The sequence below is a fragment of the Sphaeramia orbicularis genome, chromosome 15, assembly GCF_902148855.1.
Source record: "Sphaeramia orbicularis chromosome 15, fSphaOr1.1, whole genome shotgun sequence".
In the NCBI taxonomy this organism is placed as follows: domain Eukaryota; kingdom Metazoa; phylum Chordata; class Actinopteri; order Kurtiformes; family Apogonidae; genus Sphaeramia; species Sphaeramia orbicularis.
Genome location: NC_043971.1, coordinates 21,358,562 through 21,383,955, shown reverse-complemented (window position 1 = coordinate 21,383,955; position 25,394 = coordinate 21,358,562). Strand labels below are relative to the sequence as shown.

General features: G+C 35.2%; 1 protein-coding gene across 1 annotated transcript in view; it reads left to right on the top strand.

Moving 5' to 3' along the window:
- The window catches only part of eys (eyes shut homolog), a 348,044-nt gene that overhangs the window by 116,356 nt on the left and 206,294 nt on the right, over positions 1 to 25,394 (top strand). Inside the window, 5 exon segments of the mRNA XM_030156655.1 lie at positions 94 to 207; positions 6,481 to 6,678; positions 8,349 to 8,470; positions 22,295 to 22,416; positions 23,266 to 23,525. Coding sequence (XP_030012515.1) covers positions 94 to 207; positions 6,481 to 6,678; positions 8,349 to 8,470; positions 22,295 to 22,416; positions 23,266 to 23,525 — 816 coding nt within the window.

The window sequence follows — 25,394 nt, the reverse complement described above, 5'->3', positions numbered from 1 at the left end:
ACAGCACCCTCCAGTTGTTTCCTTGTTAACTTTTAGGCAATGCAGCGACACTTCCATGTAACATATGTATGATCTGTGTTGTTTTCGCCACAGGTGCCAAATGTGAATTTGACATTGATGAGTGTGCTTCATCTCCCTGCAAGAACGGAGCCACTTGCATTGACCAGCCTGGTAATTACTTCTGCCAATGTGTGGCTCCATTTAAAGGTAATAAGCACCAAGGGAATGGGGACAAAAGCAAAGTTAATTAACTTCACATGCTATTATTTTCCCCTGTCTGAACTCACTTCACATGTCTTAACAAAATTAGTACATCTTCATTTTCTATGTGTAGTTAAATAAAGAAAACTGGAGTAATTACCAAGATGTTACCTATGATAGTTTGTTCTGCCTCATAAGGCCCAACCTCCATCATTTGTTTAGAGGAAAGATGCAGCAAAAACCCAATTGAAGACTCACTTCTGACTATTCTGTTCATCCCAGTACAGAGAGTCTATCTTGAAGTCTTGCTTCAGAGGAGCACAAAGGGCTCTATCATTAGTAAATGAGAGAAACATTTGTCCAGCCGGATTCTTTCTAGACATATAGTCATCCTCAGAAACCTAGCAACCAGTTCAGAAAGACCTTGGTCAAAACCCAAGGACTACACTGACAGATCTAATGAGATTGTTGGCTGTGAGATCTTCCTGGAAGGACAACACTCAGGGCAGCACTTCACGAATCTAGGCTTTAAAGTAGAGTGGCCAGAAGGAAATGACTCCTGAAAAAGATGGAATTTACAAAAAGGCACTTCAAAGACACACTGACGGCATGAGGAGAAATTTCCAAGCTGTGATGAAAATGAAAAAGGAAGTATTCAGCTCTAATTCATATAACATTCATAACTACACAAAGTACAGAAGAAATGAGCCACAGTCTGTATGCCTTGTAACATTATCTTTACTGTAAAGCCTGGTGGAGCCAATATCACAATGTAAAGTGGATTTTTCCTCAAAGATCAGACCACAACTGATCATTTAAGAAATTATTAGGATCTACCATTAAAGTAGGAGCCTATAACAATTTTTATTTATTACCCCACTCTCCGAAAGGGGAGGCAAGGGGTATTTGTTTTTGATTGGGTTTGTTGGTTTGTTTGTTTGTTTGTTTGTTTGTTTGTTTAACACATACCAAATTGGATTTATAGATTGTCAGTGACCCAGAATAGATCTGATTACATTTTGGGAAAAGTAGGTCAAAGTAACAAAAGTTTTGGAATTTTTTAAATCTTTTTTTTTTCTTTTTTCATTTAATTATAAAAGACAAAATTCACATGTCTGTAGCAACTAAATTATTGTTTAATTCATGCCAAATTGGGTTTATAGATGGCCAGTGACCCAGAATAGATCTGATTACAGTTTGGAAAAAGTAGGTCAAAGTTCAAATTTTTATGAATTTTTTTTTTTTTTTTTTTCATTGACTTATAATGGGCAAAATTTCACATGTCTGTAGTAGCAAAACTATCAATTGAATTCATACCAAACTGGGCTTATAGATTGCCAGTGACCCATAATAGATGTCATTACATTTTGGGAAAAATAGGTAACAGTTCAATTTTTTTATGAATTTTAAAAATCTTTTTTTTTTTTTTTCCGTTTGCTTACAATAGACAAAATTTCACATGTCTGTAGCAGCAAAACTGTTGATTGAATTCACACTAAATTGGGGTTGAAGTCTTTTTCCTTCTCCCATTTACTTATAATAGGTGAAATTTCAAATGTCTATAAAAACATCAATTTAGTTTCAATTTACTTCAAACTTGGCAACTGATATGCTGACATCACCACACACATAGACATGATGACATCAGCTGGATTGATGCCAAAATAAGATACAATACATGCGGGGGGGTGTTGTACCTGGCATCACTTGTTATGAGCATTTTTTTTGTTATTTAGGATTATTATACCAACAGCAGTTTTGACATCCATACAAATGAAGGAGGTCTCGTCTCCACGTACCACACTGTATCTCTTCGGATTTTGTTGTTGGACCCAATTAGCACCTTATTGTTACTTACTAAAGATCACACATGAGAGAACAAGTCTGTTTTTACCATTTTATTTAATACACAAACCTGTTTGGAGGGTTTCTCCTAGTTCTTTACTGTCCCCAAATGGGAAATACAGTAGCGTTGTTACAGGCTCGGTAATATGATAATAACTTGACAGTGGAAACTCTGCATCAGCCAAGAGGTTTGTGACAGCTGGTAGTATTTAAAAGCACAGAAAGTGGCAAACAGCTGCGAAGAGGGTTGCTTATTCGCAACGAAAGTGACAGGTCAGACAGTTATTTAATCTACCATACAGACAGTCATTTATTTTAGTGATGGCCAGTTATATAATTTGTTCTTTGCAGTTTTTTCGTTCTTCCAAGTTCTGTGTGTCTGACTGTAGATCTGTTGACAACTTTTTTTGCCAAAGATAGTGTCTGTTGTCTGGTTAAGAAAAAAAAGTACCTTGACTAGTACAGACGGTATCAGTGTGGTGAATTCAATCAGAATATGAATAGTCAGTTTTCCTTCAGGCAATGGAACTAAGTCAATATTCACATACACCACTGAGTTTCTAACTGTTAGCCAGCCTTTCTCAGCTCAACCTCAGATTATCAAAGGGTCATTCCATCCCATATTAACCAGATTTCAAAAAGTGCCCCGCATGACCCCCTCAGAAAATTCTGAAAAAAATCACACTTGTTCACCTACCAGATAAATGAACACATCCAAAATTTTAATGTCACATCTGTAATAGTTTAGGAGATACAGCACTTTGAAAATTAATTGTATTTTTTTTTTAATTTTATTTTGCAAATTTGCTTTTCAGCCAACTTTGAGGAGCTCTATCTCCTTAGGTATTCAAACCACACTGCTGAAACTAACTGTCTGGGGTGAAATCCCCCTGAAAACACCATATTTTGCATCAAAATAATTGTAGGCACCTTCATGTTTGGTCCATGAGGCCTTGAAATCAGGCCAAAAGGCTAATTCTTCCAAATGTCGTCTCTCTTCAGACTTGCACTGTGCCTTAATGGATGAATGTAGAGACCAAATTTTTTTTTGCATGGATTCTTATGGTCAAGATGCAACAATATGCTGCAAAAAGACAACATTTCAATGAAAAGTGTTGCTGTGAGGCAATGAATAGAATGGGTTGATTTTAATTTTTCACAAAAGTACTCTTTATTTGAGCACCCAAATTACCATGTGGCCAGTTAATGAAATTTTGAAATTTTTACGATGTCTTCATATATGTTTCAAGATGTGCACAAAATTTTAGCTTTGGGATAGAACTGGTTCTATTTTTAATATTTTTTTTTACTGCATGACTATATTTTCTTCAAATTGTATACAAACGTAGGTGTAAATGGCATTTTTAATAGTATGATGGCATTAATTATTACACAAGTTATGATAATAATTGAGATTACTTGAACTAGGGTGTGGAACTGCATGATGGTTCAGATAGAATAATTATAGATTTCCCAGAACTGGCTCAGGTTGATGCCTGTAGTAGAGACTTCTGGGAAATTGGATGGAGCTGGTCAGTTGACCCAATTTCACCAGGGTCAATGACATAAATGAAGCTAAGATTTACAGATATGACATTAAAATTTTGGATGTGTTTGTTTATCTGGTAGGTGAACAAGTGTGAATTTTTTCAGAATTTTCTGAGGGGGTCATGTGGGGACCATTGGTTGAATTGCCATGGAATGACCCTAAATAACTTATGTTAATTTTAAGATGATGCTACTATTACCCAATTGCTCAGTCAACAGTTATAATGTACCTCAAGTGTAATTTAATGAAAGCTTACAACAGCTGTTGGAATGTTGTTTCTTCACACATACACATGTTGTGTTTTTTTCCTGATCGTGTTGGCATTGGAATTTCATAAATTTTCCGTCATTGTTCCTGTCACTGTCTTTATGTGACTCTGCTTTACAGAAATAATCACAGGTAGGACATTTTTATTTTAATTTTTTAATATCTGAATATTGTCTGTGTCTATTTTTTGCATGTTTTTTGTCTGTAATGTCTTTGGTAACTTCTGTCCATGCATGGTCTTTCTTTATTTCTCTATTTATACTGTTGCTTGATAATTATAATGCATGACCTTAACACAGTCACTGCGGTCTAACAAGTTCCAACAGTGTGCTTGAACAAAGGCATTGTAATAAGGCAAATGGCAATTTTCATTTTTGATGCATTAGTAATGATGTTAAGTGCTGCACAGCCACAGGTGTGCGTCTATGAGCTGTTTTACATCACCATTAAACTTCAGTACCTTAGGAAAAAAGATACTGTTAATTTAGTCATAGTTTTGTACAGGCATAAACATTTAATTTTTTTTTTTTTTTTTTTTTTAACCCATACAGATCCAGACATTCACTATCAACCAAAAGCATCTACTGATCTAAACTGTTCATCCACTAATCCTATTAATCCATGTAAATAATTGGTGTAAAATGTAGTTTGTCATCTTTTCATGGTCATCAGATATGACCCATTTGGACGTTCGGAGGCTCTGTGTTGAATGTGGAAACACTGTCATCTTCTACAACATTGATTCACCACTAAAACCCATTGACTTTGATCAATGACAGTGGATGGAGACATTGGGTTTATGTTCAGTTAATGATATATTTTACTGAAAAAGTCACATTTTCTTCAGTTTTTTCAGTTTTGATACAATAACCTTCGACTTTGCTCTGGGCTTTTGTGAACATTTACATGATCAGTCAATTAAACACAGGAAAATACATGATTTTCACTGGGTAAAAAAATGCAAAAGTCAGAGGATAATATTATAATAAATGGTGATGAATCACCTAAGAAAGGTTAAATAGAGAGAAAAATTACTTTACAAATTGCCACAGAAGTCACACTGGGTCCTTATGGGTTAATTTATCAGCTTCAGTACTGTGGCCAATTAACTTCTAATGTCCTGTCCCTGAAACGAATTAAACGAAAACTCTGAATTCTTATTATTGTATTTAGCTGATCTCTTTCTACATTTATTAAATATGTAGAAAGAGGTCGGTTGGCTGGCAGGGTGTGTAATTTCTAACTGTAGGTATTAAAGGTGAATTATGTGGGATTCAGCGGCATTTCTGAATCCAAGTTTGGTTTGTTTTTGACACAGTTTTATTGTCATTTGATCAATGGTACATGATAGAACAAACAAACGGGTCTTGGTTTTAGCATAAGAAGACAAACGATAAAATCTAAATTAGAATATGTAAATAGTAAGTAGGGTAGAATAAAACTACAATTAAAAAAATATGCAAGGGAAAAAAATGTAAAGATAAAAAAATAATAATAATAAATTCTTAATATGTACAAAATTCACAGTATGCAGCAGCTGTACAGTTTAAGTAGTGGTGCGTATAGGAACAACATGAGCAGCAGGAACAGTGGAATTTTGTGGGCTATTGTAGAAACGTAGCAGGGCATCATGGTGGATTCCAGAGCATCCACTGCTAGACCAATCACTAATCAATAATACGGTACCGTATAATCACCTTTTCTTCCTTCTATGAAATATTCTTTTAATGAGGACATCTCATTACATCCCGTCATCTGCAGGAACTTGACTTCTCTTCTTCATTATCAGCAATTATTTTGTATATTTCAGGGATAAGCATCATGAAACAACAATTTACTCGAAGGCACGCTATAAGAAATATTAAAATGTTTTTATTTTCACGTCATGGTCAAGGCTCAGTGAAGTTGAAGACTGAGTACATACACATCCTAATCCAAAGAGTACTTCAAAATACCTTCTTTGAGTCCAAGAAGTGCTCATTTTCAACATTTTTTGCTACCTAGACTTTTTATATTGATTTTTTTTATTTATATCTGCCCTATTCAAAGTTCATTGATACAAAATGAAAACAGAAATGCATGGCTCGTATGTTGGATTAAACTATGCTAGGGGCTGAACACACAGTAAAACAGAATTTAATTGTCAATCACAATTACTTGTATCCCAGTTAATCATCATAATGGTAATGGTTCAGGGGCTTATTTTAAATTGAAAAAGATAATGATTGTTATTGTCAGTTGATTATACAGAAAATAAACACAAATATGAATATTGTTGTATACGTTATATTTCACTGCTGTTTTCACCTTCATTTTTACAGAGAAAATTAAGAAGGGATTATTTTTGCAAGAAAATATTTATAAAACATTATCTATCAATGATGAAATGGTTCTTATTTTATCTGGGACAAGTTTTACTGGTTCCCTTTTCAGACTTCTTGTGTGTCTTTCAGTTTGTTTGTTTCCCTGCCCAGTGAGTAACGTCATAACAGTGTGCAGTTTTCTACAGATAGTTCAAAGACACAGACAATACCCAGGTCTACGGTACTATTGTGTTTCCACGCTGATATTTGCCTGTTGTATGGTCTACCTATGTGTGCTTCTTTTCTTCACTTCAGGCCATAACTGTGAGTTCTTACCCTGTGAGGCCAGTAATCCCTGCGAGAATGGAGCAGTATGTGTGGAGGAGTTGGATCAGGACCATTTCCCTTTGGGTTTCCGTTGTCACTGTCGCCGGGGCTTCACTGGCCCCCGCTGTGAAATCAATGTGGATGAATGCAGCTCCAGCCCCTGTTTTCACGGTTTTTGCTATGATGGTAAGAAGCAGCCCGGCTGGCCAGCATGCTTAATAACAGGCACTCAAGACAGAAGCAAAGCAGCACACAGACACACACACACACACCACCGTGAATATGTCAAATTTCGTTTTGCTCACTTACAGTCTGACAGACAGTTTTCAATTGGGTCACCACTGCAGCTTATTAGCTGCAATGGTGTTATTAGGGTGTTATGAGAGTAGAGTTATTCCATCTGATGTGAGGATCTAGGACATTACCTGCTGCAGCAGGCTTGATTAGTTCCTTAACATAACTGCAAAAGGAAATCAATTAGGCATCACTACTGTGTTGTAATTTGAATAATGGATGATAAATGACAAAATGAATACAATCAAATCCCAAGGCTGAATATGGGATTTGATGGTGGCTATTGAGTAAGATTTTACCCCTATGTATTCCATCTCTAGCATAAAACATTAGAAAAGACATTGATCAAAATATGTTCAGGATTTTTTTTTATCACCAGCTGGTCAATTATTATAATGTATTTCTCTAAATTATTTTCACTTTGGAGATAAAGACGCATTTGTTTGAAAATATTTAGTATTAGTAATGAGTAATTATGTATATAATTATGTGCCCGTTTATGCTGTACCAAGCTTTATTGCATTTTTGAAACCCTGCCAGTGCTGTTTCAACTGGCTTCTGCTGGAACAAAACCACCGATGGCAGTGGATCACAATCTAAGTATATCCTATCCCTCACTGTGCTACAGTAGACTGCGGCCAGCTGTCTTAACTAATCTTGAGTACAGCCTGTTCACCTTAGGTTAGTGAGGCAGGCCTCTAGGACCTATTGGCCGGCGCTCAGCAGCAGCCAGGAAGCCACCAGGGATAGCACTGCATAGCCACAGTGGCTGAGATGAGTAATGCTGCTGCCACCCAGGACCTAAAGCATTTAATGAGAGTAATAGCAGCTACACGCACCAAGACAGAGTGACAGCATAGATTACGTGGTAAATCTTTGGGATAATGAAGAATCCTGGGACCCTGACTGGGGAAGTAATAAATTCACTCCTGTAAGAACTGCAATTACCTCTGTCAGTGGCTGCCTGTACACTAGTGTTGTGTTGAAGAAACAGGGTGATGCATCCCTCTTTAACATCATTAATAATTAAAGAGGAGAAGGAATGGATTATTAGACGTGGGAGATTCTTACTTGTGATGGGGAAAAAAATGGCACATTTGTAACATCTGAATAAAAAATGGCCTTGGGATTGGCACTTTCCATCTGTAGTGCGTCTTTTCCCTTTATTCGCTGTGTTGTAAGTGTGTCTTCAGTGTGGAAACAAATGACAAGGCTTTCAGCCCTTCATTGACAAAGAGTGGGATAAGTACAGGCTGAGGATGAGGAAAGTATCTGGAGAGCAGAGAATGTTTTTTTTTTGCAGATAGGTTCATTTACCGACAGTTAGAGTCTCAGCTCTGTCTGTCTGATGCAGAGGGAGGTGACCTGACACCTAGATTTAGCTACAAAAGGTTCCACACAGAGCATATAGCTTAATGATCATATCCATTAAAAAAAAACAAATCAGCAGAGGATTGCGTTTTATGCACATAATCAGTACTTACCTGTGCACCATATATCATTAAGAGAATGTGAATTAATTTATGATGCAATGTGGTGTAACTCTCCTGATCTTATTTCAGTTGTAGATGGTTTTTACTGCCTTTGCAATCCTGGATATGTTGGGGTGAGATGTGAACAAGACGTTGATGACTGCGTGAACAGTTTGTGCAGCACCAACTCAATTTGTAAGGACCGCCATCTGGTAAGTCAACTAATCATTTGGTTGGCCTTTTAAAAGCTCTATAAAAATGACCCGGTGTTCTGTAAATCACATCGCTAGATAATTCATTAACAAACAGTTTTTCATAAAATATTGACAGAGTTGAATTACATAAGCTACTGGCTATTTTTTTCTAGAGCACTCTTATTCAGGGAATGCTTTCTATTTCAGCTCTTAATGATACAAAAGGACTATAAACTACCGTTGATAGTGATGAGTTATTAAAATGAGTTCATTCATACTTAATCCATCTTATGAGATCTTTTGTTCAGCATGAAAATGTGCAGGCGTGTTTCATTTGGGGATAAAATGAGAACAGTTCATGGTTACAAAATATTATTTTTCTTGTTCTTTTTCATATTCTTATTACAATGACATATTAAAAATGAAACATGAATGTGTTTCGCAATATGATGAGGAGACCTCAGCAATCAAAAGCATCCACTGGTCTAAAATGGATAAGAACCTTTGACCTATTAATCTTATCAATACATTTTAACCCATAAAGACCTTGTGCTAATTTTGTGTCAATTCCCAAATAAATTTTTCTCTCTGTTTAACCTTTCTTAGGTGATTTATCACCATTTGTTATAACATTATCCTCTGTATTTTGCATCTTTTCAGTGAAAATCTCTTATTTTATTCATTGATCATGTAGATGTTCAGAAAAGTTCCAAATAAAGTTGATGGTTATCAGATCAGAAACAGAGAAAACTGAAGTAAAAGTGACTTTTTTTCAGGAAAGATATCAACAACTGAGCAAACTAAACATAAAATAAGCATCTCCATCCACTGTCATGGATCAAACTCCTTGGGTTTTACTGGTGAATCAATGATGTAGAAGATGATGGTGTTTCCACGTTCACATACGCAGCCTCCGAACATCCAGATAGATAGATAGATAGATAGATAGATAGATAGATAGATAGATAGATAGATAGATAGATAGACAGATAGATAGATAGATAGATAGATAGATAGATAGATAGATAGATAGATAGATAGATAGATAGATAGATAGATAGATAGATAGATAGATAGATAGATAGATAGATAGATAGATAGATAGATAGATAGATAGCTAGATAGATACTTTATTAATCTCGAGGAAAATTCATAATGTCTGATGACCATGAAAAGATGACAAACTGCATTTTACATCAATTATTTACATGTATTGATAGAATTAGTGGATCGACAGGTATCAAACAGTTTCTATCAGTAGACAGTTTTGGTTAAAAGTGGATGTTTGGGTCTTTATGGGTTAATAATTCAGGCCAAATGCAGTTTCTCAGCTTTTTAGTGGCATCAGATGTGTCTTTTTTGGACCTTCTGAGGTTCCATAGTAAACGATGAAACTCTATCATCTTCTTCACCAATAAAACTAATGTAGTTTGACAGATGGCAGTGGCAGTAGATGCTTGTTTTTATGTTCCGTTAATGATATGTTTCAATGAAATATTATTCTTCTCTTCAGTTTTCTTTGTTTTAATGTAATGATTTTTGGATTTACTCTGCACTTTTATTAATATTTACATGGTCAGCAAATCAAATACTGGAAAATATCTGAATTTCACTGAAAAACAGCAAAATTGGATAATAATTATAGTAAAAATGAAAGTTAAATGCATAGAAAATTCATTTGCAAGTCAGTGGAAAGTAATTCTAGGTCTTTAATGTGGAAAAAAAAGGTGAAAATAAAACTCTCCATGTGCAATGCTAGTAGATGTATAGAAAATCATTCAAATGTGAAATAAAAGTAGTAGTTTGTTGAGTTCTGTGAAAAATAACTTCTGAAAATCAGGCACTAGGGTTGACCAGCTCCTAAAAAAAACAACTGAAATAATTAAAACATACAAACGATAAAAGCTGTTCATGGCTTATACACTTTTTGCTGCCCTCATAGTAGACAGTTTACCCTCCTGTCAAAACAGACTTTATCTACAGCTCATTAAATGCAGCTTACATAGTTAGAGTTAACCTGATACAGCCCCGCGTGGATTAAACTGTAGCTGTCAAATATTCATGAAGAATGAGCCTGGACTGATATGACTTCCATGTACTGGGCTCTATGATTCTGACCTAAGGTTTGTTGAAATAATAAGTCAAATTTGAGTATGAGTGTATTAGGGCTTGTAAAACAATGCATAGAATATACAGGGTGTATATTAAAAAAAAACTATATATTTTGAAAAATTTACCCACAGTTCCGCATTTGATAATTTTTGGAATTTTCTCATATGGACATCGGTAGGTAGGGGATTGGAGGATATTTATCCAAATTTACAGACCCAGGTTTTCATGCATGAGTGAGCAGGGGCAAATTGCGCAGTCCAAATTAAAACTGGTTTGCGTGAAGTAGCGGTGGGATTTAAATCCAATCAAAGATCATGGCAGGGGGCAATGGGCATCCATCTTGTTTTCCACAAAATTGCCAGGTTACAGCATGAACACTTTGGCCACCATGTCAATTTCATTTCTTTACCCATGGCAGCTGTTCCTGCCTTTCAAAATTAATTCAACTTGTTTAAGCTTGAAAATATCACTGAGGACAGGGACAAGTTAGGGTTAGGGTTAACCGCTACTTTGCACAAACCAGTTTTAATTTGGATTGTGCAATTTGCCCCTGCTCACGCATGCATGAAAACCTGGGTCTGTAAATTTGGACAAATATCCACCAATCCCCAAACTACCAACGTCCACATCGACTAAAATTTACTTAGGGGGTCAAATGAGTGGCCATTTTTGGCAAAAAAAAAAAGTTGTAAGAAATACATAGAACTGTGCTGAAATAATGCTAATACATTTGTGCAGAGACTACTGATATTATTTGACAGTGGAAGCTATACTTTTTAGAAATATTGGACTTTCAATAGCACTTGTATGTGAAAACTTTTGCTGGTGGACGGACGTGACATTACCCATGATGATCTGGTCAGTACCAGTACTTTATTAGTAATAAACTTATATACTTACTATTGCTAATTCTCCTCTTATTCATAAATGTTAGTATTGTGGATCTAAAACAATAACAGCTGACACAAAAACACAAAATGTGGCAGTGGACGGATGTGACATGGTTGTTCTGGATCCCATCATACTGATGCTCGGCAGCCATGTCACCGTTTCCACAAATGATCCCTGTGCAAAAACTAGGATCAGAATTATTTATTGTATAGTTTATCATCGTACTAAAAAGTAAATAACAATATAGAATTGTTATTTCTTTATAAAAATGCTTATTATTAGAAAACTGTTGATTTAAAAAGTGACGTGTGACATTCTTAATGTATGTATTGGCGTAACATAAGCAGGATGGATCAGCACCATACTCCATATTGCAACCTGTAAAAATAAAACATGTGATATGTAGTATATAATCTTGTAAGAAAAACTGGAGAATCTAAAAGAATAGAATATTTGTTTTTCAGGTAAATTCAGTTAAAATATAACTTGGCCATTTGTGACATGAAAATATAACATTAATTGTGATGAAATTGGACATTTTTGACCTGAAAACATAGTTCATATGACCATCAACATGTTGCAACAGAACTGAAATCCTGTCAATTTGCATAACTTGCATTTACCAACACAAAGTTCCTTTGGGGATTCACTTATATTGATTTCTTATGCACAAAGACAGAAATAAGACCTCTAAGCAAATTTTAGCTGATATAAGAAAATTCCAAAAATTATCAAATGGGGAACTGGGGGTAATTTTTCAAAATGTGTGTACATATATATATATATATATATATATATATATTTTTTTTTTTTTTTTTTTTTTTTTTTTTTTGGATACACCCTGTATAGTAAAAGTGTACGTCTGCACAAAAGCCAAAAATGGAATGCGCCGAAAATGAAAAGAGTCATAAAAACACATGCACACCTGCAGGCAGTGTTCCCTATATAAATCATCGTCTACTTGAAATGTGCACATGCGTCATATCTCGCCCTCTACACACCCATTTTTTAGCCCTAAATGGTTAATAAAAACCACCTTGTGAATAGTGATGTGTTGAAATGGGTCCGCTGATCACCGGTTCTTTACAATCAAACGTGATTGTAAAACATTTTCCTGGATTTTCTAAGCAAACCAAGAAAAGGAATTGTCTGACACAGAAATAGAGGTGCTTGTGGGTGAGGTAAAGGTTAGAAAGCACATATTGTTTAGTGGCCACAACAATGGGGTCACAAAAAAGAAGGAAAAAAAAACAAGAAAATGCACTGAGCGGCAACATGTTGCTGCTGTGTAAATGTAGTGAGTTCATCAAACAGAACAGTGTCTGAAAGAAAAAAAAAAAAGTGGTCAGATCTAAAGGTTGAGGCAAAAAAATAATTGCGTCCCACCTTCAGTGCTTGTCTGCTACTAGTGGGGGCAAAGGCACCTCCGAGCTGTCACCGCTGGAAACCTGAACGGCCTCTTGTACCCTGGGAAACAAGTGTATGTGGCAGCCACTGCAATGTTTCCAATGTGCTCTATGTGCCTGACAGCAGTCACTTTCACTGCAGTAATTTCACCCACAAACCTCCGTGGAATCTAAAACTGCACTTGATGATTTACGCACACAATTAGAAGATATCACTGAAAACTATTAGTCTTAATTGCTATTTTATGTTATCTTGAATTTCTAAAACTGCTCAATTAGCCTATTAAAGACCCAAACAACTGCCATCAACCAAGACCATCTACTGATCTAAAATGTTTAATACCTGTTGATCCACTAATCCTATCAATCCATGTAAATAATTGGTGTAAAATGCAGTTTGTCATCTTTTCATGGTCATCAGAAATGACCCATTTGGACGTTCAGAGACTCCGTAGTGAACGTGGAAACACCGTCATCAAGTAAAACCCATGGAGTTTGATAAATGACAGTGGATGGAGATGCTTGTTTTAGGTTTAGTTTGCTCAGTTGTTGATATCATTCCTGAAAAATCACTTTTACTTCAGTTTACTCTGTTTCTGATATAATAACCATCAACTTTAATAGGAACATCTACATGATCAATAAATAAAATACCTGATTTTCACTGGAAAAAATGCAAAATACAGATAATATTATTTTAACAAACGGTCATCAATCACTTAAGAAAGGTTAAATAGAGAGAAAAAAACCTTTTGGGAACTGACACAAAATTAACACTGGGTCTTTATGGGTTAAAATGTATTGATAAGATAAGTAGGTCAAAGGTTATTATCCATTTTAGACCAGTGGATGGTTTTAGTTCAATACCTGCTGATTCATTAATCCTATCAATCCATGTAAATAATGGATGTAGAATACAGTTTGCCATCTTCAGATATGACCCATTTGGACGTTCAGAGGCTGTGTAGTTACCATGGAAACACTGTCATCTTCTACACCATTGATTCACCTCTAAAATCCATGGAGTTTAATCAGTGACAGTGGATGGAGATGCTTGTTTTAGGTTTAGTTTGGTCAGTTATTGATATCTTTCCTGAAAAAAGTCACTTTTACTTCAGTTTTCTCTGTTTCTGATCTAATAACCATCAACTTTTATCTGAACTTTTATGAACATCTACATGATCAATGAATAAAATACCTGATTTTCACAGGAAAAAATGCAGAAAACAGAGGATATTGTTATAACAAATGGTGATAAATCACTTAAGAAAGGTTAGATAGAGAGAAAAATTCACACAAAATTAACACTGGGTCTTAATGGGTTAAAATCCATTGATAAGATTAATAGTTCAAAGGTTATTATCCATTTTAGACCAGTGGATGCTTTTAGTTGATTATCTCTTCATGGTCATCAGATATGACCCATTTGGACGGTCAGAGGCTCCATAGTGAACGTAGAAACACCGTCATCTTCTACAACACTGATTCACCAGTAAAACCCATGGAGTCGGATCAATGACAGTGGATGGAGACACTTGTTTTATGTTCACTTAATGATATATTTGGCAGAAAAAGTGATTTTTTTTGTTAGTTTTCATTGTTTTGATATAATAATCATTGAATTTACTCTGAGCTTATATGAACATCTACATGATCAGTGTATTAAATTTCGGAAAATAGATTATTTTAACTGAAAAAAAGACAGAATACAGAGGATAATAGGCAAGGCAAGGCAGGTTTATTTATATAGCACATTTCATGTACAAGACAATTCAAAGTGCTTTACATAAAACATTAAAAGCATTACAGCAGAAGCAATAAAAAGTATAGGCATGAGAAAAATAAACAATCAAAAAATCAGATAAATAGATAAAAAAGATAAAACAGACAAGCAGATAAAACAGATAAAAACTTTTCCACCAAGGCCCTTACTAAGCACGAAGTGTGCCTTTTTTGCACACTTGTGGAATAATGTCAAAAATGTTTTAATTCAGTTTGTTTTTAATTCTTTTACACTTTTTTCTATTTCATCAACTTGAGCCGTAAATAAAAACACCAAATACTCAATAATTGTCACATTTTTTAACCATTTAAATGCCGTGTTTGTAATGTAAACAAATCTTTTTTTTTTTTTGGAAGCAAAAAACAAAAAAATATATATTTTTTTCAATATACTACATAAAAAGTGGATCACATTTTATTTGATTTTTTCATCCTGGCATATGTCAATGATTAACTCCAACATCGGTTAATTTGCATTGTTATTTTTTGCACTAGGTAAAATGTTCAAAATACTAGCATCTGTCACCAAGTGTGCGTATAAAATGCACACCTATAAATCAAACTATTAAATATTATATATTGATTTATTTTTCTGCTGTAATTTGATTTTATTTTTGTAAATCAGGGTCAGCCCTAATCATACATATCAAATAGAAGAAATAGTGCGTTTTAGGCACACTTGGGAGACAGATGCCAGGTGGCCAGAATTTTAAAGATCATGCCAAAATGAACAACTTTTGAATTCTAACCTTATTTAAATTGTGAAAAATAATATGAAGTTTTTTAACACGAAGTGCAAAGTGTGCCTAAAAAGCTCACCCGGATATTGGAGGGTTAAAAGGAACAGTGCAGATCTGAACTGATGAATACAAACTCTATTCAAATGCAGCTGAGAACAAATGGTGTTAAATCGCTTAAAGGTTAAAACAGACAGAAATTCATTTGGGAACTGACACAAAAGTACCTCTGGGTCTTTATGGGTTAATCCTTTTACACCTAGAACTATTTCTGTGGTGACTTCCAAATAGATACTTCTCTACATTAAACCTTTCCTAAGTGTTTTATCACCATTTGTTATAATATTGTCCTCTGGATTTTGTATTTTTCAATGAAAATCAGGTATTTTCCTATATTGAATTTACTGATCATGTACGTGTTCATAAAAGCTCAGAATAAATTCAACATTACTTTACATTTACATTCACATTCATGTATTTGGTAGATGCTTTTTTCCAAAGCGACTTACAGGGGAAAAACCAAAATAAAAGAATAAAACACAAGAATAGATTAAAGATATAAAACAGCTGTATAATTAAAAACAGCGTCGTACAGAAAAATAAAAAAAGCCAAATGATACAGTAAAATACAAGAATAGGTTAAAAAGACATAAAAACAGTTGTACAATTTAAAAACAGTGAAATAAGAATACCAAGTAAAACAATAGAATAATGAACATAATAATACATTGAAAAGCTGGGTCTTCAAGAACATTACTATATCACACAGGTGTCAAACATGCGGCCCGGGGGCCAAATCCAGCCCGCCAAAGGGTCCAATCCGGCCCGTAGGATGAATTTGTGAAATGCAAAAATTACACTGAAGATATTAACAGTCAATCGTTTTACTTTAGGGCCCATAAAAAGCCCTATTTTAGTCAGATGTGGGTCAGATCAGTAAAATACTACCATAAAAACCCTACAAATAAGGACAATTCCAAATTTTTCCTCTGTTTTAGTTTAAAAAAAAGTGAAATTACATGAAAATGTATAAATTTACAAACAAGCCTTTCACAAAAAATATGAAAAACTAGAGATGTGTTAAGAGAAGTAAGTGTAATTTTACTAATATTCTGCCAGTTACTAAAATACTTTGTAAATTTGCAGATCCAGTGTGATCTGTAAGTTGTAATGCACATTTACAAATGCTTAGCCAAGGCAAAATGTAGTTAAAATTGCACTTATTTTTCTTAATAAATGTCAGTTTTTTCATGGTTGTTCATATTATTCACATTTTTAAAAGGACAGTTTATAGATGTAAACATTTCCATAATGTAATTTTACTTTTTTCACTTTGAAACACATTGAAATGTTTGGAGTTGGCATTATTGATATATTATTATGTTATTAATTCACTTCAGATCAGATTGGGAGGATATGGCCCCTCAGCTAAAATGAGTTTGACACCCCTGCTATATCAGAACAGAAAACTGAAGAGAAACTGACTTTTCAGCAAAATATATCATTTAATGAATATGAAAACAAATGTCTATAACCACTGTCATTTGTCAAACTCCATGGGTTTTAAACTAACTGTGTTTTCCACATTCACTACGGAGCATCTGAATATCTGAATGGGTCATATCTGATGATGATGAAAAGCGGAGAAACCACATATTACCTAAATTATTTACATATATCGATAGAATTAATGGTTCAGATGATGATTTAGGGCAGGGGTGTCAAACTCATTTTAGTTCAGGGGCCAGATTAAGCCAAATTTGATCTGAAGTGGGCCGGACCAGTAAAAGAATAACATAATAATATATAAATAATGTCAACTCCAAACTTTTCTCTGTGTTTTAGAGTGAAAACAGTAAATTTACATTATGAACAGGATTACATCTACAAACTATCCTTTCAAAAGATGTGAATAACATGAACAAAGTGAAAAAATAAGTGTAATTTTAACAATATTAATAACAATAATAATAACGGATTAGATTTATATAGCGCTTTTCTATGAACACATACTCAAAGCGCGTACAGAGGATCCATTATTCATTCACTCTCACATTCTCCCTCCGGTGGTGGTAAACTACATTCATAGCCACAGCTGCCCTGTGGCAGACTGACATTATTATTATTATTATTATTATTATTATTATTATTATTATTATTATTATTATTATTACAATATACAATATTTTGCTTCAGTTTATCATTTACACATGTACATTATAACTTACAGATCACAATGGATCTACAAACACACCAAACATTTAGTAACAGGCAGAATATTGTTAAAATTGTACTTGCTTCTCGTAAGACATTTCAGGATATTCACATTTTTTGCAAAATTATACTTTTGTTTTAGTGTAAATAGATGAAAATATTTACATTTATAAAGAGAAACATTTGGAGTTGACATTATTTATATATTATTATGATAGTATTTGACTAGTCTGATCCATTTGAGATTGAATTTGTCTGAATGTGGAACCTGAACTAAAAGGATTGTTAATATTTTAGTGTAATTTTTGCCTTTCACAAATTCATCCCAAGGGCCAGACCGGACCCTTTGGCGGGCCGGATTTGGCCCCCGAGCCGCATGTTTGGCACCTGTGATTTAGGGTTTGGCCGTCTTTGGTTTTTAAGGGTTATTATAATTACGGTGAAAAACACTTGGGATATCCACGCATAATATCAGAGAAAATGCCTGCATTCTGTATCATATTTTTCACAACTTACAACAAGGGTCAGTTTTTCGACAGTGTGTCCTTCTCCTTTGCCCTTCAGCGGTGGAGAATGTGATGGTGAGATGATGATGAGATGAGTGGAGTTTGCTCTTTGACTTGACTTCTATCCTTTATAATTGAAAGGTGCTTATGAAATAGTTATAGCCCACTAACCTCAGCGGCTAATACTTAGCTCTGACTGTTCATAATAGAGTGGACATGTAAGTATTTTACCGCTCCAGCATCTGCATTGCCAGTTATTCTTTCTCTCTACAATATTCCTACGTATGGGTCAGAGTTTGAGTACAGGTGCGCACATTGTCCCATCAAGTTTGTTTTTATAGATCCATCTTTTTGTGTGGAAAGTGGTGCCCGCCTCTTCCAGGCCCTATTTTCTGTGTACACATCAGTTATAAATGAGGCCCCTAGTCTCTAAATTTATACAGATTAAAACACTTGGGTTTCAAGCAACCTTTTTTTCCAAGGCGCAACAGCTCTACTTCTGTACTTATTCGTACTTATTCAAGTGTTTTAAGCCAATAACATTGATCTGTTGCAGCTGCAAAAAAGGCCTAGGGAACTGCATGCTGCTCACAAACTGTGCAATGAGTACCAGGGGCCTTTTTCCAACAGCTGCTTATTTGCTAACAGATTGCAGTAGTAAAACAGATGTGTCATAGATAAAGTTTTCGGGTTTCTTTTTTCCCCCCACTGACAAAGACATATAACTTTCGGTGTGCACTACACACCTAATGTTTGGGTTAAAAATAAGTCTGTGCTTTTGAAAATCAGGGGATAATTTATGTGAGAAAGTTGAAATAACAATATGTTTTATTTGTGATTCTGTAGACCCCGAAACAGATAATGTATATTTTAGAACACGCTTTAGAACACCCTTTCACCCATTTCAAAGTTAACCTTCTACAATTTACATGTATGCATTTGGCAGATGCTTTTTTTTTTCAAAGCGACTTACAGGGGAAAAACCAAAAATAAAAGACAAATATAAGAACCCATTAACCCTTTCATGCATGAATTATCAGAACCTTAGTCGAGATGTTTTTCCTGAATGTTTTTATTCCTCTTTAGGCATGAAAAAAATAATGTGAGTTCAAATTTTTTATGACCCTGTTTTTTAAGGAGTTACAAAAATGTCTACTCAGCTGGACGCCATGCTTTAAATTTTTGAAGCAAAGAAACTATCATCAGAAAGTAGTAGTAGTAATTTATTCATCCATTTAACAAAATATGATATATACAGGGTGGGGAAGCAAAATTTACAATGAACATTGAGTTGTTTTTTTCTCAGCAGGTACTACATCAATTGTTTTGAAACCAAACATATATTGATGTCATAATCATACCTAACACTATTATCCATACCTTTTCAGAAACTTTTGCCCATATGAGTAATCAGGAAAGCAAACGTCAAAGAGTGTGTGATTTGCTGAATGCACTCGTCACACCAAAGGAGATTTCAAAAATAGTTGGAGTGTCCATAAAGACTGTTTATAATGGAAAGAAGAGAATGACTATGAGCAAAACTATTACCAGAAAGTCTGGAAGATACTATTAAAGAAGAATGGGAGAAGTTGTCACCCGAATATTTGAGGAACACTTGCGCAAGTTTCAGGAAGCGTGTGAAGGCAGTTATTGAGAAAGAAGGAGGACACATAGAATAAAAACATTTTCTATTATGTACATTTTCTTGTGGCAAATAAATTCTCATGACTTTCTATAAACTAATTGGTCATACACTGTCTTTCAATCCCTGCCTCAAAATATTGTAAATTTTGCTTCCCCACCCTGTACATACATACAGTTTGGATTTCTATATTAAACATGGGTGAAAAGGTGTAGGCTGAAACAACAGCTTATAGTTTTACAAGAAGGAAAGCTGCAGAAACAAAACAGTATAACAAGATGGCACCATTTTAAACAATAATAAAATAAAACAAATAATATAATCTAAGCAAAATCTTAGATTCATACTAATAATTGGCTTACTTTATCCTAATATTTTACATTTATTGAATACCTTAGTTTAAAACATCCTTTTAAATGTGGTGAGTGACATGCATGTTTTTAATTCTTTATCAAAAGTGATAAACTGTGTGTAAACTATGAAATAAAAGCATATTTCATTCAGCTAATCTGATGTTTTCTCACATTTTAACATTCTCTAATACTAGTTATTACTCACTTCATGGAGATAATGTACAAAAAAAGGTTGGGTTTTTTTTTTTTTTAATAAGAAAACTGTTACTTACAGTTTCATAACAATTAGCGATGGATTTACACTCAAACATGTCACTGCAGATTAGGTTTATCAAGAACAGCAAAGTTACAGTAATGGTATGAATTGCAGTTTATGGGATGATGCATAAGTGTCCACTGTGCTGGCTGATATGGAACTAAAACAACAAAAACCCATGAATACACAAGAGAACAGCTGTAGAATAACTGTCCACTGTAGTGACCAGTATGCATGAAAGGGTTAAAGACATAAAACAGCTGTACAATTAAAACAGTATTGTACAGAAGAATTAAAAAAAAGCAAAATGATAGACTAAAATACAAGAATAGATTAAAAAGACATTAAAACAGCCGTACAATTAAAAACAGTGAAATAAAAATACCAAGTAAAACACCTAGCTTCACATGCGGTGATAATTTGATTGATTTTTTTTTTTTTTTTTTTTTACAAATATTTCAAGGTAAACTCTTAATTTGCTATTAAAACAAAGTTGTTTATTGAAAAAAGTTATCAATTAGTTTACAATTGACTCTCTTCTGGACAATTAAAGGACAAATCACTACTATTTACAAGGAATAATACAACATGGAGCTGTAAATGTCTCAGTGGAGAATTTTTTAAAAACATTTCAGTGTTATATTCTATAATAAATGAAATACTCCTATACAAAGGCAAAAGGACACTGGAGGAATCGGTTGTGATATCAGGGAAATAATATAATTTTAACAATTTTTTTTTTTATCCACACAGTTATCTATTTTCCAGCTATTATTTTCCCAAGCCATTATTCAAATAGGGACAGTTTTTGGAAACCCCTTTCACATAGTCTTGTTTACAGTGCAGCTATTCCTCTCTCAGAACACTCTGTCCCACAGAGCTTTCGCTTATTTTGGAGAATTGCGGTCCCTGAAGGTGACTTAGCAGCAAAAATGAGATTATGTTCTATTGCCAGGGGTAAGGAATTGGAGTCTCCTGTAGGTATCTAATTTATCATGAGATGACGGCATTCCCCCCCACCACCATAGGGCCCACAGTGTACAAATTATATCAGACAAAGTTTAACGGCTCCCCCCCAGTGTATGAAATACAGATTAGCATGCATTCAACCAGCCGCACCCAGGACCTTTAGACAGGAAGTTGGCAACGAGGAATCCTGAAAAACCCTTGACCATATGACTACCTTCATTGTGTATGCAAAGAGGAATGGAAATTAAACATCCACCTTGGTAAGTAATAGACAACAAGCCATTCGTCTAATGTGCTGTGGTTAATCATGATGATGTACCATAGATGGCAATGATGAAATTAAAGGACATCCATGCAAATTGAAAATAAATAAATAAATAAATTAACAATAAAATTTTTAAAAAATACCAAATCTATGAGGCATTTGATGTTTAAATTGCATGTACAGTAAAAAAAACGATTGCAAATATAAATAGAAAATGTTCTTTGCATGTTTGCATGGCCAAATTCTTTCCACATGAGGTTTTCAGTCATAATACTGAATGCTTGATAAAGGCCTGTACCGTATACCTTGAATGGCATGGAAAAAAACAGGCTTGCATATTATCCAGAGGGTGGGTGGTAGGAGGAATACATCTGCATAGCAGCAATGTGAAAATTTCCGACAAGCATGACTCTTCCACAGTTTAAATAGATTTCCATAAAAAAAACATTTTTTATTTTTTATTTTTCCACAAGTGGGAGGATATATTCGACAATATTTTTCTGAATACTGAAGTACATGCCCTCAAAGCTCACCAGTATACATTACAACTTAATTAACAATTATTGTTAATCGTTGTCATAAGTACAGAGAATTTCTATTAGAGGTATAAACAATCCATTATACCTAGACAGGTGCATTGTAAGTACATTACTATATTTCTGTGTTTATCTGAAGGTGTTTTTTTTTTTTTTCTTTTTTTGTATTGCAGAGTTATGAGTGTATATGCCACTCTGGCTGGGAAGGGGAATTCTGCCAACAAGAAATTGATGAATGTTTATCACAGCCCTGCAAAAACAACGCCACCTGCACAGACCTTCTCAACAGCTATAAGTAAGTGTGCGGTCTGCTGGAGGGCACTGTCCTCACGAGGTGCATCAGTCACTTAATAAATGCAGAAAAAGAAGCCGTTAGAGATAGCAATATGTCCTTCCACTGGCAGCAGAGATAATGAATTGCAGATGGCAGGTAAAACAAATGAGTCAATCAATGGCTCACAGCATGAAAAGGTTTCAGGGGATCTGTGACTCATTGGAGGAAAAAGCTGGTGTATCTGCTTCAGCTAATGCCTCTCTCGCTGGGGAGACGTAAAACTGCTTCAGGTGGAAAAATTGGGGGATGGAAAGGAATGTTACGTGGAGTGGTTGGCAGTGCTCGGGTACTCACTGCCACCAAGTGGAATATTCACCTGCCTTAAGAGCAGATACTTCAGACTCTCACACACACACACCGATTCCTTCTCAGATTTTCCCCGCTCTCTCTTCCTCTGTCTGTCTCTTACAAGCATACATTTCCATTTAATCCCCACTCAGTGCTCTAACCTCCTGTGTCCTACATTCAGCTGTCCAGAATTAAAAGCTGCCCTGACCACTGGTGCAATTAACCTGTAAAATCCCTGCACTGTCTCATACAGAGAACCAGAAGGGGACCAATGCCAGTACATGTACTATAACACTTTTGCATTTACATGGAAAAAAAAGTGTCATATTTAGAAAAAAAAAAAAATACCCCCAACTGAACTACTCATTTCAATTGTTAGCACAGGTTTCTCTCCGGGAAAGACATGTTTAACCTTTACAAAACTACCAGAGAAGTTGTAAGTGTTTATTTATTCAGGAGTCATTTGAAAATGTGCCAAAATAACCTCCGTTGTGCCGTGTTTTTTCCTCTGGGGTATCCGAGGTGTTTGTGTGCACCAGGCTGGACAGGTGTGGACTGTGCACAGGATGTGAATGAGTGTGATTCTGGGCCCTGTCTAAACGGAGCTCAGTGTCAAGAGTCAGACGTACCTGGGGAGTTCTCTTGCACCTGTCCCCCCTTCTTCAGTGGCCCCTTGTGCAGCCAGCCTTATGACCCCTGTGATCCCCTCCACAATCCCTGCCTGCACAACTCCACCTGCCTGACACGCTCCAATGGAACAGCCTCCTGCAGATGCCCAGCTGGTGAGTGAACACACTACCCTCACACAGCCTTTCATACATGGACTGCTTTTTATAGCCCGCTTTCAGGGTAACTACACTAATTTCTTCAATAGGTTAGCGTGCGTAGACGAATGCACTCAAAAACACCCATTCATAAGTTTAAACATATACGTCATAGATCAAGATCCTCTGGCAAGAAGGTGAAATATAGTCCTGTCACAGTTAAGCTTGCTCGTTTATATCCTCTCTCTGAAATGTATGAGGTATTCCAAAAAGTTACTGGATCAACAGAGACAATAAATGTTGTTTTCTTGTGCGTAAATCATGTTGAACCATACCCCTGACTCCCCTGGAAAAGTGTATTTCACAGTAGCAGTAGAAGGTCTTGGAGCACAGGGTGATTGGAGTGATACAACAGGAAGAAAAAGCATGTGGGATTTTTACTTAAAAGTGAGACCTTAATTCCTCAACATCATCTGGAGGAGATTGAATAGTTCATGATTTGAGTTGTCGTAGGTTGCTGATGGGTTGCTAAGGGTGACGAACAAGGTGATTTATTCGAGGTTGTTAGAATGTTGGTCTATGCGACTACAGTTTCGCCATTATTATTTCTGCTAATTATATTGAACAGATGTAGAAAAGAGTCTGGCTTTTTTTGGTGCTGGTTCTTCTGATGACTTAAAATTACCATAACCAGTTACATCCATTGTGAGTACACGATGTAATGCATGCTGGGTATGTACTGCCATTGACAATTATTAATAGAAACAATGCATTGCAAGACCAGAGGAAGATTGAGATGAAAATCAACACACCCTATTTATCAGCACTGAATACATCTGGCATGTCATTAGAGTCAATTCTTGATTAAATACTTTTTGTTTTTGCATAATACTATTGTTATTATTCTTTTCTTTCACCCGATAAATGTCCAGTCGAATTAGATTCCTTAACTATGGAAGCAAGATTGCAAGCGCCCTTCAACTTTTACCATGCTGGGGTCGCACCACGCATGTTACTCGTTACATTGTTCTGCAATAATTAAAGATATTGTGCCTTCTTGCACAGTGCAGCTTTGATTAGCTTCCTGCAAATGTAAACAAATAATTTAATTAAGAATGTTATATTTAATCAATTATACAAAGCATATTAGTGATGTGCATAGTACCATATCTAAAATAAAGTCATGCTTTTGCTTCATTTATAGTTGCCATGTGAAAAAAAAAAAAATAATAATAATATTTACTGTATTGTTATGGATGTTGTTCAGTGTTGCACTCGGCACTTGGCAGTTAAATTTAATAGTGTGAAATGTAGACAAAACCACCACCTCTACTGATGCAACATGAGCTAATTACAAGTATTCCAGCCAGAAACTTTCAACCGATCCACTATCATAAATTACAATAACTGAAGGAATTATGATTACAGCACTTCCATGTAAAGCATACCAGCAGTATTTTCTCTCTTTTTCCCCTCACATGCTCTTACACGTATCCATGTAGTAAATGGCGGAGATATGAATATCCATTTAAATTCTCACGCGTTGTTCGGGAATTATAAATCATATTGTTTTAGCGTTTAATCTGTAAGTGTGCAGGTTAAGATGCTATAGGATTGTTCTCTACCTAATGGCTCTATCAGTGCAGAGATGAAAAGATGTTGCTAGATATAAATAGAGCGGCTGGGTTAGTTTCAGAAGGCTTCCTTGGAGAGGAATAGGAAATTAGGTGCTGGCTGCATACATTACACCAAGAGCTTTGCGTGGGTTTGGTCGTTTTCACTTCACACAAGCATTGTGAGTCACTACTCTCCATTATTATTCACCATAAATCCATCCTACATAGCCACTACTCAACAAACACAGAGCTGTTATACAACCCATGGTTT